Here is a 16,799-nt window from a genome sequence, read left to right on the forward strand (position 1 = left end):
GATGCAGCCAACGTGATCATGGTGGATAAGCTTTTTGATGTGCTGTTAGATCCAGTTTGCCAGTATTTTATTGAGGATTTCCGCATCGATGTTCATCAGGGATATTGGTCTAAAATTCTCTTTTTTTGTTGTGTCTCTGCCAGGCTTTGGTATCAGGATGATGCTGGCCTCATAAAATGAGTTAGGGAGGATTCCCTCTATTGATTGGAATAGTTTCAGAAGGAATGGTACCAGCTCCTGCTTGTACCTCTGGTAGAATTCAGCTGTGAACCCATCTGGTCCTGGACTTTTTTTGGTTGGTAGGCTATTAATTATTGCCTCAATTTCAGAGCCTGCTATTGGTCTATTCAGGGATTCAGCTTCTTCCTGGTTTAGTCTCGGGAGAGTGTAAGTGTCCAGGAAATTATCCATTTCTTCTAGATTTTCTAGTTTATTTGCGTAGAGGTGTTTATAGTATTCTCTGATGGTAGTTCGTATTTCTGTGGGGTGGGTGGTGATATCTCATCATTTTTTATTGCGTCTATTTGATTCTTCTCTCTTTTCTTCTTTATTAGTCTTGCTAGTGGTCTATCAATTTTGTTGATCTTTTCAAAAAACCAACTCCTGGATTCATTGATTTTTTGGAGAGTTTTTTGTGTCTCTATCTCCTTCAGTTCTGCTCTGATCTTAGTTATTTCTTGCCTTCTGCTAGCTTTTGAATGTGTTTGCTCTTGCTTCTCTATTTCTTTTAATTATGATGTTAGAGTGTCAATTTTAGATCTTTCCAGCTTTCTCTTGTGGGCATTTAGTGCTATAAATTTCCCTCTATACACTGCTTTAAATGTGTCCCAGAGATTCTGGTATGTTGTATCTTTGTTCTCATTGGTTTCAAAGAACATCTTTATTTCTGCCTTCATTTTGTTGTGTACCCAGTAGTCATTCAGGAGCAGGTTGTTCAGTTTCCATGTAGTTGAGCAGTTTTGATTGAGTTTCTTAGTCCTGAGTTCTAGTTTGATTGCACTGTGGTCTGAAAGACAGTTTGTTATAATTTCTATTCTTGTACATTTGCTGAGGAGTCCTTTACTTCCAATTATGTGGTCAATTTTGGAATAAGTGCGATGTGGTGCTGAGAAGAATGTATATTCTGTTGATTTGGGGTGGAGAGTTCTATAGATGTCTATTAGGTCTGCTTGCTGCAGAGATGAGTTCAATTCCTGGATATCCTTGTTAACTTTCTGTCTTGTAGATCTGTCTAATGTTGACAGTGGGGTGTTGAAGTCTCCCATTATTATTGTATGGGAGTCTAAGTCTCTTTGTAAGTCTCTAAGGACTTGCTTTATGAATCTGGGTGCTCCTGTATTGGGTGCATATATATTTAGGATAGTTAGCTCTTCCTGTTGAATTGATCCCTTTACCATTATGTAATGGCCTTCTTTGTCTCTTTTGATCTTTGATGGTTTAAAGTCTGTTTTATCAGAGATTAGTATTGCAACCCCTGGTTTTTTTTATTCTCCATTTGCTTGGTAGATCTTCCTCCATCCCTTTATTTTGAGCCTATGTGTGTCTCTGCATGTGAGATGGGTCTCCTGAATACAGCAGACTGATGGAGCTTGACTTTTTATCCAGTTTGCCAGTCTGTGTCTTTTAATTGGAGCATTTAGTCCATTTACATTTAAGGTTAATATTGTTATGTGTGAACTTGATTCTGCCGTTATGATATTAACTGGTTATTTTGCTCGTTAGTTGATGCAGTTTCTTCCTAGCCTCAATGGTCTTTACATTTTGGCATGTTTTTGCAATGGCTGGTACCGGTTGTTCCTTTCCGTGTTTAGCGCTTCCTTCAGGGCCTCTTGTAAGGCAGGCCTGGTGGTGACAAAATCTCTAAGCATTTGCTTATCTGTAAAGGATTTTATTTCTCCTTCACTTATGAAACTTAGTTTGGCTGGATATGAAATTCTGGGTTTAAAATTCTTTTCTTTAAGAATGTTGAATATTGGCCCCCACTCTCTTCTGGCTTGTAGAGTTTCTGCCAAGAGATCTGCTGTTAGTCTGATGGGCTTCCCTTTGTGGGTAACCCGACCTTTCTCTCTGGCTGCCCTTAAGATTTTTTCCTTCATTTCAACTTTGGTGAATCTGACAATTATGAGTCTTGGAGTTGCTCTTCTCGAGGAGTATCTTTGCGGCGTTCTCTGTATTTCCTGAATTTGAATGTTGGCCTGCCTTACTAGGTTGGGGAAGTTCTCCTGGATGATATCCTGAAGAGTGTTTTCCAATTTGGTTCCATTTTCTCCCTCACTTTCAGGCACCCCAATCAGACGTAGATCTGGTCTTTTTACATAATCCCATACTTCTTGCAGGCTTTGTTCATTACTTTTTCTTCTTTTTTCTTTGGATTTCTCTTCTCGCTTCATTTCATTCATTTGATCCTCAATCGCTGATACTCTTTCTTCCAGTTGATCGAGTCGGTTACTGAAGCTTGTGCATTTGTCATGTATTTCTCGTGTCATGGATTTCACTCTGCCCGTTCGTTTATGGCCTTCTCTGCATTAATTATTCTGGTTATCAATTCTTCCACTCTTTTTTCAAGATTTTTAGTTTCTTTGCGCTGGGTTTGTAATTCCTCCTTTAGCTCTGAGAAGTTTAATCAACTGAAGCCTTCTACTCTCATCTCATCAAAGTCATTCTCCGTCCAGCTTTGATCCGTTGCTGGCGATGAGCTGCGTTCCTTTGGAGGGGGAGATGTGCTCTTATTTTTTGAATTTCCAGCTTTTCTGCCCTGCTTTTTCCCCATCTTTGTGGTTTTATCTGCCTCTGGTCTTTGATGATGGTGACGTACTAATGGGGTTTTGGTGTGGGTGTCCTTCCTGTTTGTTAGTTTTCCTTCTAACAGTCAGGACCCTCAGCTGTAGGTCTGTTGGAGATTGCTTGAGGTCCACTCCAGACCCTGTTTGCCTGGGTGTCAGCAGCAGAGGCTGCAGAAGACAGAATACTGCTGAACAGCGAGTGTACCTGTCTGATTCTTGCTTTGGAAGCTTCCTCTCGGGGTGTACTCCACCGTGTGAGGTGTGGGGTGTCGGTCTGCCCCTAGTGGAGGATGTCTCCCAGTTAGGCTACTCAGGGGTCAGGGACCCACTTGAGCAGGCAGTCTGTCCATTCTCAGATCTCAACCTCTCTGCTGGGAGATCCACTGCTCTCTTCAAAGCTGTCAGAGTCGCTTGCATCTGCAGAGGTTTCTGCTGCTTTTTTTTTTGTTGTTGTTGTTGTTGTTGTTGTTGTTTAGCTGTGCCCTGTCCCCAGAGGTGGAGTCTACAGAGACTGGCAGGCCTCCTTAACTGCTGTGAGCTCCACCCAGTTCGAACTTCCCAGGGCTTTGTTTACCTACTTAAGCCTCAGCAATGGCGGGCGCCCCTCCCCTAGCCTCGCTGCTGCCTTGCGGTTAGATCACAGACTGCTGTGCTAGCAATGAGGAAGGCTCCGTGGGCGTGGGACCCTCCCCACCAGGTGTGGAATATAATCTCCTGGTGTGCCTGTTTGCTTAAAGCGCAGTATTCGGGTGGGAGTTACCCGATTTTCCAGGTGTTGTGTGTCTCAGTTCCCCTGGCTAGGAAAAGGGATTCCCTTCCCCCTTGTGCTTCCCAGGTGAGGCGATGCCTCGCCCTGCTTCAGCTCGCGCTGGTCGGGCTGCAACAGCTGACCAGCACCGATTGTCCGGCACTCCCCAGTGAGATGAACCCAGTACCTCAGTTGAAATGCAGAAATCACCTGTCTTCTGTGTCGCTGGCACTGGGAGCTGGAGACTGGAGCTGTTCCTATTCGGCTATCTTGCTCCGCCCGACTACATGCACTATTATAGTGGATATATGAGGCACTCAAGTATCTCCCCCTTCCTTCTGGGACCACTAGTTTAAATTAATTTTGAGTAACTATCCTCCCCCCATCATTAGCTGTAAGTCGATATTAGTGAATTGTTCAAGATAAGCACATAACCTAACCAAAGTCAGTATGACTAAAGGAGACCCTCTGCTAGTATTTCTGGAGAAAAGAAGCTTGGTGCAGGCTTGCATTTCCCCTTACTTTCATCCCCCTTTCCCTTCTTCCATTCCCCTACTCCCTCTTTCCCTCCCTTCCTTTCTCCCCAAAGGTACAATAGAGAAGACCATCATTCTTCTCCAGAATATGGGGGTATGAAGATGTAAAACTTAGAGCTAAAGGAATAGAGAGGATGGTATGAATGGAACCTGAGAATGAAGAGAACAAGAGGGAGTACAGTCAAGAAATGGGGCCTGAAGACTATTTGACCCCTGAATCAAAATACGCCTGGACTTTGTAGTCATGTATGCCTGTTTAGGTTGCATTTTTTTGGTCACTTCAGGTCACTTTTTTATCCTAAACCCTACAGCTAAAACCTTATACTGGTGTCTAGTCTTCAGACTTCAAGCACCATTTTTACTGAATAAGTTCCAGCAACTACTTGTCACAAAGTCCATCAGTTTTAAGACTAAAATTTTCCCTTTAAAACTTTTATCTTCCAAAACATATTCTAGAATCATGTTCATTCATAATATGTAACTGAATACTGACAGAAACAAACTCAGCTCAGCACACACTCAATTTCCAAGTCTTACAAACTCTGAAGAGAAGAGAAACTGAAGAAATATTCAATACTTTGAAAAGATGACTAAAGCAAAAAGTTAGAGAGGAATAAAAGTATAAAACACAGAATAACACCCAGATATTTCTTTTTCCTGGCATTATGCTCCCCAGTTTTCAGATTTTTAAGTGTCTTTCTGGAATGACAGCTATTTGTGATCCAGCTAGTCAATATTCCTTGTGGTACTGTACTGGCCAATGACTTAATTAACCATTAAAACAAACCAGTTACCTAATTCAATCTAATTCTGATGAAAAACACAGAATTTAACCTCTGGAATATCACACTCCTCTAATATCCAACTGTTTAAACATGTAATTTCATTTCTAAAAACTGAAAAAAATTAACTTACCTCAATTGTTTCGCATAGTTCTGTTCAATTTCTATCCTCTCTTTAACAAATTTGGCATATCTTTCCAAGAAGTCAATTCCCCATTGTGTATGCTTGTCTAAGCTGTCAAACTGATCCTAGAAAAGGAAGATAAAAATGCATTTTAAAAAGTCTAAAATTTTATCCACACATATTTTAAACAGCTTCTGATATTTGTACGGAGAAGCAATGAGGTATAAAAGGAAAAACCCAGGCTCATCTACTAGTTCCCTCACTTCGCCCGTTAAGACCTAGAAACAGGTCCCTAAGCATAAATCTTGCTACTTTATGCCTGAATGTCTTTGCAAACATGGCTCTCCCAGTTGCAACACCCTCTCCTATTCAGCTTTTTGCAGTCAACTCTTCCCCAAATCCCCCCTACCCTGGCCTTTGAGATTCAGTTCAGGCATTATGTCCGCCAGAAAATGGTTCTAAACTCTCAGACTTTCTCCATGTCCCCAAGGCTCCCTAAAATTACTATCTTATTCGTTTGCTATACTATATTGAGGGCCAGAATCATGCATTATTCAATTCTGAACTCCCACAGCCTAAGCACCATGCTTGGTACCATAGCAGGTACTCAACGAATAATTATTTAGCTGGACAAAATCAAATATACCTGAGTTCAAATTCTGGGATCTGCCATTTCCGAGATGTTTGAAACTGCGCAAGCTAACAAGGCTCCTTGAATGTTTTCCCATCTTAAAATGGAAATCCCATCACCCACTTAACAGGATTGTGGTGATGTTATTAAACATGTTCTGCAATGCAGGAAATATGATAATGACATATAATAGAGTATCACTGTCCTACAAGGCTCTTTCAGTCCTCACAGATGCCACCTCCTGCCAGAGAAACCACCATTTCCCTTGCTTTAACAACAAGCTCCAAACTGACTAATAACTTGGTGCTGTCTTCCTCTCATATATCAAGTCTGCAGTGCTGACAAAATATTCAAGTATCATCCCTTTCCATATTTACAGCTTGTTTTAAAATCACTTGTGGTTTAGTCACATTGTTTACAAATTATCTCCTTTTGACTTTTATCTCTTTCTCTACCTTAAACCATCAAAAAGAAATTCTAAAAGCAAGTTGCCACTCTAATACTATTCTTCCAAGAAGCTTTCTGATTATCATCTGGTTTTCAAAATATATTTGAATACAGCAAGAAAATGCATTGCTCAGTAAACTCAATCTGCATAATATTAACTACTGTAAATTAGAATTCTCATCAAACTGAAACTGAAATACACTCAATGAAAAACAATTCCAAAAAAAAAAAAACACTTCAAAGCTGAAACAATCTTCCTTTATTTTTCTAAATTGCTTCAAAGGCTTCTCTTCCCACAATCTTCTTCACCAAATTTTATATTACGCTTCTTTATCCTCTAGATTAAGTCTCCAAATTTTAAATTCCAAACCCCATCAGTAAAAAACCTGAACAAAAACTATATGTAGTTATTTATATATTAAATGATATACTATTGAATTATGTAGTTATGAAATCCACAATAGAAATTTTAAAAAGAGATGAAAATGAAACGAACATTATTTTTAAACAGCTTTTTTTTTTTTTTTTAAAACATATTTGACAAACAAATGCCTTTGAGCAATGACTTTTAAAATATTATGGCCAGGCGCAGTGGCTCAAGCCTGTAATCCCAGCACTTTGGGAGGCCGAGGTGGGCGGATCACTTGAGGTCCGGCGTTCGAGGCCAGCCTGGTCAACATGGTGAAACCCTGTCTCCATTAAAAACACAAAAATTGGCCAGGCGTGGTGGCGCACACTTGTGGTCCCAGTCACTCAGGAGGCTGAGGCAGGAGAATGGCGTGAACCCGGGAGGCGGAGCTTGCAGTGAGCTGAGAGCGCACCACTGCACTCCAGCCTGGGTGACAGAGCAAGACTCTGTCTCAAAAAAAAAGTTCAAACCCCACTGAAACTAATTGTGATTACTAACTTTATGTGTCATCTAGGCTGTGCAACTGTGTCCAGATATTTACTTGGTTAAACATTATTCTGGATGTTTCTGTGAAGGTGTTTTTTAGATGAAATTAACATTTAGGCCAGGTACAGTGGCTCACGCCTATAATCCCAGCACTTGAGAAGGCCTGGATGGGAGACTCACTCAAGGCCAGGAGTTCAAGATCAGCCTGGGCAACACAGCAAGACCCTGTCTCTACAAAACATAAAAAAGGCTAGGTGGCTCACATATGTAATCCCAGAACTTTGGAAGGCTGAAGCAAGAGAATCTCTTCAGCTCAGGAGTTCAAGACCAGCCTTAGCAACATGTTAAGACCCAATCTCTAACAATTAGCCAGGCATGTTAGTACATGCTTGTAATTCCAGCTACCTGGGAGACTGAAGTAGAAGAATTGTTTGAGCCCAGAAGGTCATGACTGCACTTCAGCCAGGGTAAGAGAGCAAGACCCTGTCGCAAAAATAAATATTAATAATAAATAAATAAATAAAATTAGCCAGGTGAAAGGCGGAGGTGGGAGGATCCCTTGAGTCCAGGAATTCAAGTTACAGTGAGCTGTAACTGTGTCACTACACTCCAGCCTGGGTGACAGTGAGATCCTGTCCACAGGAAAGGAAGGAAAAAGAAAGAAGAGGGGAGTGGGGAGGGGGAGAAGGCAAGAGGGAAGGAAAAAATTAATATTTAAATAGGTGAATTTTAAATAAAGCAGATTATGCTCCAAAATGGGTGAGTGGGCCTCATCTAATCAGTTGAAGTCTTTCACTGAACAGACTGACCTTCCCCCAGCAAGAAAGAATTCTGCCAGAATACTGACTTTGGTCTGAAACTACAACTGTTCCCTGGGCCTACCCTGCAGATCCCAAGCTTCCACAATCACATGAGTCAATTTCTTAAAAGAAATTTCTCTCTATATGTGTATATATCCTGTTGATTATCTGTCTCTGGAGAATCCTGACTAAAACACTGACTTTACAACAAGTAAAAAATTTCTGTTTCTAAGAATTTTAAGTGTACAGACAAAATAATATTTGTAGGTGACACAGATCATTTTCAGCAACAAAATTATATAATGAATACATTTCCAAATATTCATCATCAAAATGCTTTCTATATAGCTCAAATTTCTTTGGAAAAGCAGCTATTCAGTCACCATTAAAACTTCTCTTTTATCTTGAAGGCACAGATTAAATTCTCTCAAAAATACCTGGTAGCATACTAGTTAAAGAAAAATGTCAACAAATTTGAAACAGCCAGGAGATAGCAAACCTGTATTAAACAAAGATTTTTCAATTGTCTCTCCCTGTTTCATTTGGAAACACTGTAGTCTTAAAGGTATTATTTTTATAAAACTAATCATAACAAAAATATAACTTAATATTTTGTGAACTTCCTGCTTTAGTTTTCTTTGCTTACCTACAAATGAAGTGAATAAATTCCAACCTTATTCCAATTTCCTTTTTAAAACTCCAGCCAACACACTACTTTATCAGTGGTTAATACATTTACTGTTAAGAATAAATCTTTTTCAACACATCTTTCCATCAGTGGGTCACAAAAAGGTAGTTTTAAACATAACTGCTTTATTGAAACATTATTCATTATTGAAACAATCTAGACATTATAAGCTGAGAAATGTTGGAAACATCTGTACTTTAATGAAACTGTACAACAAACTTTCTGTGTGAAATCTTTTCTAAAAACTTCCATTTTTCCATATGGCCTAAGAGTATTTGCTGAGATAATTTATTTTGCTGCCATATTTTACACATATAATATCACTATTCTCACCACAAAAGGAAGAGCTAGTGCTAATGATTTGATACCATTTGGCTGTGTCCCCACCCAAATCTCATCTCAAATTATAATAATCCCCACATGTCATGGGATGGACCTTATGGGAAGTAATTGAATCATGGGGGCAGGTTTTTCCCTTGCTGTTCTCATGACAGTGAATAAGTCTCACCAGATCTGATGGTTTTATAAAGGGGAGTTCCCTTGCAAAGCTCTCTTGCCTGCTGCCAAGTAAGATGTGACTTTGCTCCTCATTCGCCTTCCACCATGACTGTGTGGCCTCCCCACCCATGTGGAACTGTGAGTCAATTAAACCTCTTTCTTTTATAAATTACCCAGTCTCGGATGTCTTTATTAGCAGCGTGCGAACAGACTAATACAGCTACGTAGTAAGAAATGCAGACATTTTGTCTCCACCGCTGATTCCTGAAACAGAGCTTCTAAAACGCTTGGAACTCCATGAGTCGTGAAGTAAGAGGAGCATCTTTTGTTATTCATAATAACCCCCTTTCAATCATACCTAAATTTATGCTAATGCGGTGACTTTGAAGGACAAGGACTGGTTGCTAGAGGAACCAACCAAGTGATTTGAGGGTTGAAACTTTCAGCTCTCCCTACCCTCAAGTCTCCTGGGAAAGGAGAAGGGATGGAGATTGAATTCAATCAACAATAACTAACGATTTAATCAATCACACCTATGTAATGGAGCCTCCACAAAAACCCTAAACCATGGGTTTGGAAACCTTCTGGGTAGGTGAACACATCCACTTGCAGTGCATCTCAACTCCACAGGAACAAAACATCATGCATCTTGGGTCTTTCCAAAGCTTACCCTAGGTACCTCTTCATCTAGCTGTTCATCTGTGTCCTTTATAATATCCTTTGTAATAAACCAGTAATAGTAAATAAAGTGTTTCCCTGAGTTCTGTAAGCCATTACAGCAAATTATCAAACCGGAGGAGGGGGTCACAGGAACCCCTGATTTGTAGCCAAGTCAGTCAAGTACCCAGAAGTCCAGGACCTGCAATTGATGTTTGAAGTCCAGGCAGTACTATGGAACTGAACCCTTCAACTGTAAGGTCTGTACCAACTCCAGACATATAGTGACAAAACTGAACTATAAGACATCTAGTTAGTGTCCAGAGAGTTGAAGAACTGGTTGTTCAAGTGGAAAAAACTCACGTTTGGTGTCAGAAGGAACAATTTTTCCTTTTAGCAAGAATATTTCTAATAGTGTACTGTCTTTCACCACTAAGTTCAAAATTTTAAGACACTTTCCAGTAACACATATTCATATCATAGCAGCATTATGGAAGCAACCCACTTGTCCATCAACAGATAAGTGAATAAAGAAAATGTGGTATATAAATACAATTAATATTATTCAGCCTTAAAACGGAAGGAAATTCTGGCACATGCTACAAAACATGGATAAATATTGAGGACATCATGCTAAGTAAAATAAGACAAAAAAGGACAAATACTGTATGATTCCACCTACATGAGGTACTTAGAATAGTCAAAATCAGAGAGAAGAAAGTAGAATGGTAGTTGACAGGGAATGGGGTAGGAAAGAATGGGGAGTTATTTAATGAGTGTAGAGTTGCAAGATGAAGATCATTCTGGAAATTTATGGTGGTGATGGTTGTAAAACAGTATCAATGCAATTAATGCCACTAAACTGTACATTTAAAAATGGTTAAGATGGTAAATTTTACATTGCATATTTTACACAGTAAAAAAAATCTTCACCCCTCCACCAAAAATAAATTTCCTGTGGTTCACCCATGCATTCACCATCATAGCTCATTGCAGCGTCAAAATCCTGGGCTTAAGTCATCTTCCAGCCTCAGCCTCCCAAGTAACTAGGACTACAGACATGCCCATGGCTCACTGCAGACTTGACCTCCTGAGCTTAAGTGATCCTTCCAGCTCAGCTTCTCAAGTAGCTGGGACTATAGGCGCGTATCACCATGGCCAGCTAATTTTTGTATTTTTAGTAGAGACAGGGTTTTGCCATGTTGCCCAGGCTAATCTCAAACCCCTGAGTTCAAGTGATCCTCCTGCCTTGGCCTCCCAAAGTGCCATTTCAAATAACCTTCTCAATAATTTCTTAAGAGGGGGAAGGTTACCTCTAGTCCATATGATTATATAGACATTATATCTTTCTTTCTTAATAAACATTATGTTTTTTTCTCAAACACATTAAGAAGCATCAGCCTGGTCATTCTTATCGTTTGCCTATATTCACATTAAAATATTATATTTAATCCATGGTTTCTTTTTTATATTTTATTTTTTAGGTTTTTAAGAGATGGGGTCTGGCTCTTTCACCCAGGAATGTAGTGGCACCATCATAGCTCACTGCAGCATCGAACTCCTGGGCTTAAGCTAATTTTTAAAAATATTTTGTAAAGAAGGGGTCTTGCTTTGTTGCTCAGTCTGGTCTCAAACTCCCGGCCTCAAGCAATTCTCCCACCTGGGCCTCCCAAGGCACTGGGACTATAGGCGTGAGCCACCACACCCAGTCCAATCCACGGTTTCTTTACAGGAAACTTTTAAAATCCAAGACAAGACACCAGGATCAACTCACATTTTGAATACTAGTAAAGTAACCCATTTCTTATTTTTTAGATAACATATAAACAGAAGTTCTAAGTTCTTTTCTCCTTATGTCAGTGGATCATCTTGTGTGCTCTTCTTTGAAGACCCAGGTTTTAAATAATGCATTATCCTTTATCTAATTTTTATCAAGTCCTTCCTACCCTACCAAAATGATTTTACTGGCTTTTTTCTTCTTGTTGTTATCTCTTCTACCAGTGGTTCCCATAAAGAATTCATTTTCTGTTTATCACTTTTCAAGCTCTTTCAGGATTCTCAAAAATTACTTCATCTAAAAAATAGATATCTAAGACCTGTGTCAGACTGTTTTTAAAAACTAAATGTCATTCTTATTTTCTCCAATACTCAAAATCATACATGCTGTGATTCCACTGGATAAAACCTTGGACTATATCTATGTATTAGCTCTCTCCAAAAGGTATTTTTCGAGTTGGTCACCATAACAAATGTGTAAAAGCTCAGCTAATCAGAATATTGAGAAAGTTTGGTCAAATTTCATTTTTCAGTTAATGATGGTTAAGTTACAAATTATAAAATTTATTTAGATACCACTTTTTAAAGTTTTAAATTTATTTTGTAACTGACAAAAACTGGATATATGGATACAATGTTTAATTGTTAATGTTGATTTAAAACTCAAAATAGAACTGTACAAGTAGAAAACATAACAGAAGCCTATAATTGTGTTAAGTATATTTCATTAAGGTTGTACTATACTTTTAAAATAAATAAAAGCCAACTTCAAAAAACAGCAATCAGCTTTTTTTTTTTTTTTTTTTTGAGACGGAGTCTCACTCTGTCGCCGAGGCTGGACTGCAGTGGCCAGATCTCAGCTCACTTCAAGCTCCGCCTCCCGGGTTCACGCCATTCTCCTGCCTCGGCCTCCCGAGTAGCTGGGACTACAGGCACCTGCCACCTCACCCGACTAGTTTTTTGTATTTTTTTAGTAGAGACGCGGTTTCACCGTGTTAGCCAGGATGGTCTCGATCTCCTGACCTCATGATCCGCCCATCTCGGCCTCCCAAAGTGCTGGGATTACAGGCTTGAGCCACCGCGCCCGGCCCAATCAGCTTTAAAAGGTACCATAAAGGTAAAATACAATACAAGTTTAGCTACAAGTGAAACAAATTATCTTCTTTGTAACAACCATGACCTGGCCGTAGCTCATGCCTATCATTCCGACACTTTAGGAGGCCCAGGTGGGAGAATAACAAACAATTTTTTACACTAGGTTGTGGTGGCACATACCTGTAGTCCCAGCTACTGGGGAGGCTGAGGATGGGAGGACAGCTTGAGCCTGGAAGTTCAAAGTTACAGAGAGCTGTGATCGTGCCACAACACTCCTGGGTAACAGAGCAAGACCCTGTCTCTTTGGGGTGGGGAAAAAAAAAGTCATCCAGCCTTTCTTTAGTAGTCACACTATTAGTGATCAAACAACTCCAGAAACATGAGAGAAGAAGGCTGGAAAGCAAGGAATGGTTTTAATCACCACAATATAAAGTAGAAAGTTTTTAAATTAAAATATAAGAATCAGCCAGGCATGGTGGCTCACGCCTGTAATCCTAACACTTGGGAGACCAAGGTGGGAGGATTGCTTGAGTCCAGGAGTTGAAGATCAGCCTGGGTAACACAGCAAGACCATCTCTACAAAAAATAATTTAAAAAAAAATTAGCCTGGCATCATGGCCCATGCCTGTAATCCCAGCTACTCTGGAAGCTGAGGTAGGAGGATTGCTTGAGCCTGGGAGGTTGAGGCTACAGTGAGCCATGATCACACATTGCACTCCAGCCTGGGTGACAGTACAAGACCCAATCTCTTAAAAATAAATAAGTAAATGATAAAATGTAAGAATCAAAGTCATGAAGTCTTAGATTATCAAAAGTAACATCTTCCAACCTCTGTAGTTTCAAAGCCTGAGATCATACATCTTCCCACTCCGCATGAGCAAATACTTTGGGACTATGGAAAAGGTCAAGGGAAATGATCATGAAAAACTAAAGAAGTGAAGGTGAGCAGTATTCTGAAATCATCTGTAAGTTAGAAATAAAGAAGAATATTAAGTCATCAAAGAGGCAACACCTCCGAGCTATTCTCTCTACCTTTAGTATTGCTCTTATTCCTATGGATTTATTTCAGATAGAATCTGGAATAAATTACTAGTTAGTAATTTCAGCTAGTTGGACTTACACAGAGTCCAACTTCCTCATTTCCTTGTCTTCATTATCCTCTCACTTCCTTTTCCAACACATTCATTCTTACCATAGCCTGTGTGAAATTAATCTCTGTATCAGTAGTGAGTTCTAATCTAAATCTTATCATCTTATATTTAAACTCAAGAAAGCTCATTTTCTGTTTCCTTTGGGCATTCTTTAATTTTGTAAGATACTTAAAGTTATTTTACTGTATTTACTTGGAAACACAGGAAAATACCCTAAATTAAAGCTGGCATCAGCACCAGCATAAATGTCCACATTATGTAGCATAACTCAAATTATACAAGGTTCTACTGCATAGTAATGTGAGGCAATAAATATTATGTTTACTCAATCTTCTTGCTTTTATCTGTATGTCTTAAATGTAATTTAAAAGAACTATTTTATATATCACAAAATGTTATTTTTTAGAAGTCACTACTTAATATTCAATCCTTGTTTTCCTAATTACTTTGATACAGCCTTGCATCCAAATGAAGTCCAAATAAAGTACTTTTTGGTAAAAAACCAAGGGTCACCATCATTTTAAAAATACTTTCCTCACTAAAAAGCAGAATAATGACTTTGCTGTCCTAGTTTGGACTTGCTCTATGGCTCTGACTTTCTGCCAAAGTTCCTCCAGCACTTCTGAATACCAAACTACCACCAAAAATGTTTTTAAAGATCTAACACAACTGACTTTTCTCCCTCTTTAACTCTTACGGACTGCAGAAACTTTTTGTTTCAGTCTCATAGAGCTAAAACACCAATTTCCATTCAGGATCAACCATGTCTGTCCTCAAAGAAAATTGAGAAATAATTGCAGAATTTTTAAAAAAAAATCAATTTAATTATTTTTGGTTTCTCATGGTGTTGTTTTTTTAAAGACAGGTGAAAACTTGCATATTTGGGAAATTCCCCCAAATCTTTTCATTTAAATTTTTTCTTAAAACTTAAATTAAGCTTTTAGTGACTTCAAAATCTACCCAAATGATCTTTCCAATACCCTACTGCAATTTTTCTTTTTTACTTTTCTGTGACTTTCACTTCCACTCCACCTTAGTAAGTCATTCCCATGGTCATCTCCATTGTCATTAGCAATAACTGCCTTATAAAGTAGGAAGAATGTCAATCTTGTCTCTCCCACTCCACTTCCCTGCAATAAATTTCAAGAATGTCTTTCTCAGGCAGCTAGCCCTGTCAAGTCACTCCCTGAAATACCCCAAGTCCAACAATTTTTTGGCCCCACAGAGACCACAATCCATTGATCCCAACACATCATTATTATTATCCTTCACCCCCTCCTGTCGCCATTTCCATCTTTATACAGCTTGGATTCCCTAAGTCATTATAATCACTCCTTCCAAATATACTCACTGTCCTTGCCCCTCTCTAGCTTTGCCAAATTTCAACCCTGATTTATGGTTAGAGTTTTACTAACTCTTCCTCACGCTGCTGAAGAAAATTGGAAAAAAGGAAAGAAAGAACAACGCTGGCTAGTTATACTTTGAAATTCATGTCTATTACCTACAGGACTTTAATACTACTTAGCTCAAATCCATTCACTACTTCATTATCCTAGCCAACTATCTCATACCTTATTCTTTTACTTTAAATTTATACCATCTCCTATCCATCTCACTCTTAGCCAATAACCTTGCCTCCTACTTTGCTACAAGAGAAATAGAAGGTAACTCCTTGCTCACCAACTCTATTTTTTACCACAATACCTACATGTTTTTATTAGGCCTTCCTGATTATTACTTTGGATAAACTGTCCACGCCCCTAATACTTCAGCTTACCTGGAGAACTAGTGCAGTTACAAGTTCAGTTGTTAAAACGGTTAAAACCCTGGGCCTACATATGTTTGATGTATTCCAGGAAGAGCAAAAAGCTGAATAAGCAAGCCACAGCTGAGTGAGCAAGAGGGGAGAGTAGCAGATACTGAAGTGGAGTGTGTGAGCGCCAGAATGCCAGTTTATATGCCCTATCTTCCACCATAAGGACCTTGGCTTTAACCCTGAGTTGGAAATACATTGGAGCGTATAACCTCCAATAAACTTGGCATGACCCAATACAAGTTTTTAAATAGATCACTGGAGTTTCCATGTTGATTAAAAACTAGTTCAAGGTCCACAGACCCACCATCCTTGAACACATCTGATCTTGTCTGATCCTGGAAGCTACTCAGGGTCAGGCCTGGTTAGTATTTGGGTATACCGGGTGCTGTAGGCTTTTTCTTTTAAAAAAAAAAAAAAAGACAAACAAAACAAAACACACACACACACCCCCCAAACTCAGAGCAAGGGAGACCTTTTAAGGAGGCTACTGCAATAATCCAGACCAGACATGAGCTGGTTTGGTCCAGAGTAAAAGCAGCAGGGTGGTGAAAAGTGGTAAGATTTTGGATATATTCTGAAGGTAGTGTGAACACATTTTTCTAATGTTTTGAGCATGGGTTTTAGAAGAAAAACAAACATCAATTTTGAGCCCCATGAACTAGAAGGATGAAACTGCTTTTAACTAAAAGAAGAGATCAAGTTTGGGCAATGGGAAGAAAAAAGTTTTGGCTTTAGACAGTTAATTTTGAGATGTCCTTAAGATATCCAGGTTGATATGTTGAGTAGACAGCTAAATACATATGTCTGGAATTAACAGAAGTGGTCCTGCTGAAGATAAATGATAAAGAAATTACCCTGGACATGATCTCAATTAAGCCTCATTGCACACCAACATTCAGAGGTCAAGGAATTGATGAAGAACCAGCAAAGGACACTGAGGAGTAACCAGGGAGGTACAAGTAAAACTAGAAAAGTGTGGCGTAATGTATAAGAAGACAAATGAAGATCACTACAGTGATGAAAATCTTAGTGCTGAATTCAAGGCATTTATGGCTAGGTAGGTTGACCTGTTAACAAGATCTTCCAAGGTCTTCTAAGGAGCCTCATTCCCTTATATGATTTTCTCTTTTTCTGAATTTCTACCAGGCCTGGAGTCAAAAATCTCTGTCACGTGGTTGGTTAGTGAAAACGTATTTGTTCTGCTTTCCTCTATCGAATGCAGTGACAAATTAATTATGATGAAAAAGGAGATGCCAAACATGTAGTACTGCTTAACTTTGTAACATTTCAGACTGTAAGAGTTGAAATTTACTTGACAAACTATACACTCAGTTTGAACACTTTAACTGACTTACCCTGATTATCCAAATCA

General features: G+C 39.1%; 1 protein-coding gene across 5 annotated transcripts in view; it reads right to left on the minus strand.

The window, feature by feature from the left end:
* Positions 1-16,799, minus strand: part of FNBP1L (formin binding protein 1 like) — a 106,486-nt gene that overhangs the window by 49,740 nt on the left and 39,947 nt on the right. For all 5 annotated transcript variants that reach the window (XM_077952925.1, XM_002801657.4, XM_077952915.1 and 2 more), the window contains exon 2: positions 4,983-5,098. In XM_077952925.1, the coding sequence (XP_077809051.1) occupies positions 4,983-5,098 (116 nt within the window). The remainder of the gene's footprint in view (positions 1-4,982; positions 5,099-16,799) is intronic.

The sequence above is a fragment of the Macaca mulatta genome, chromosome 1 (assembly GCF_049350105.2).
Source record: "Macaca mulatta isolate MMU2019108-1 chromosome 1, T2T-MMU8v2.0, whole genome shotgun sequence".
Classification (NCBI taxonomy): domain Eukaryota; kingdom Metazoa; phylum Chordata; class Mammalia; order Primates; family Cercopithecidae; genus Macaca; species Macaca mulatta.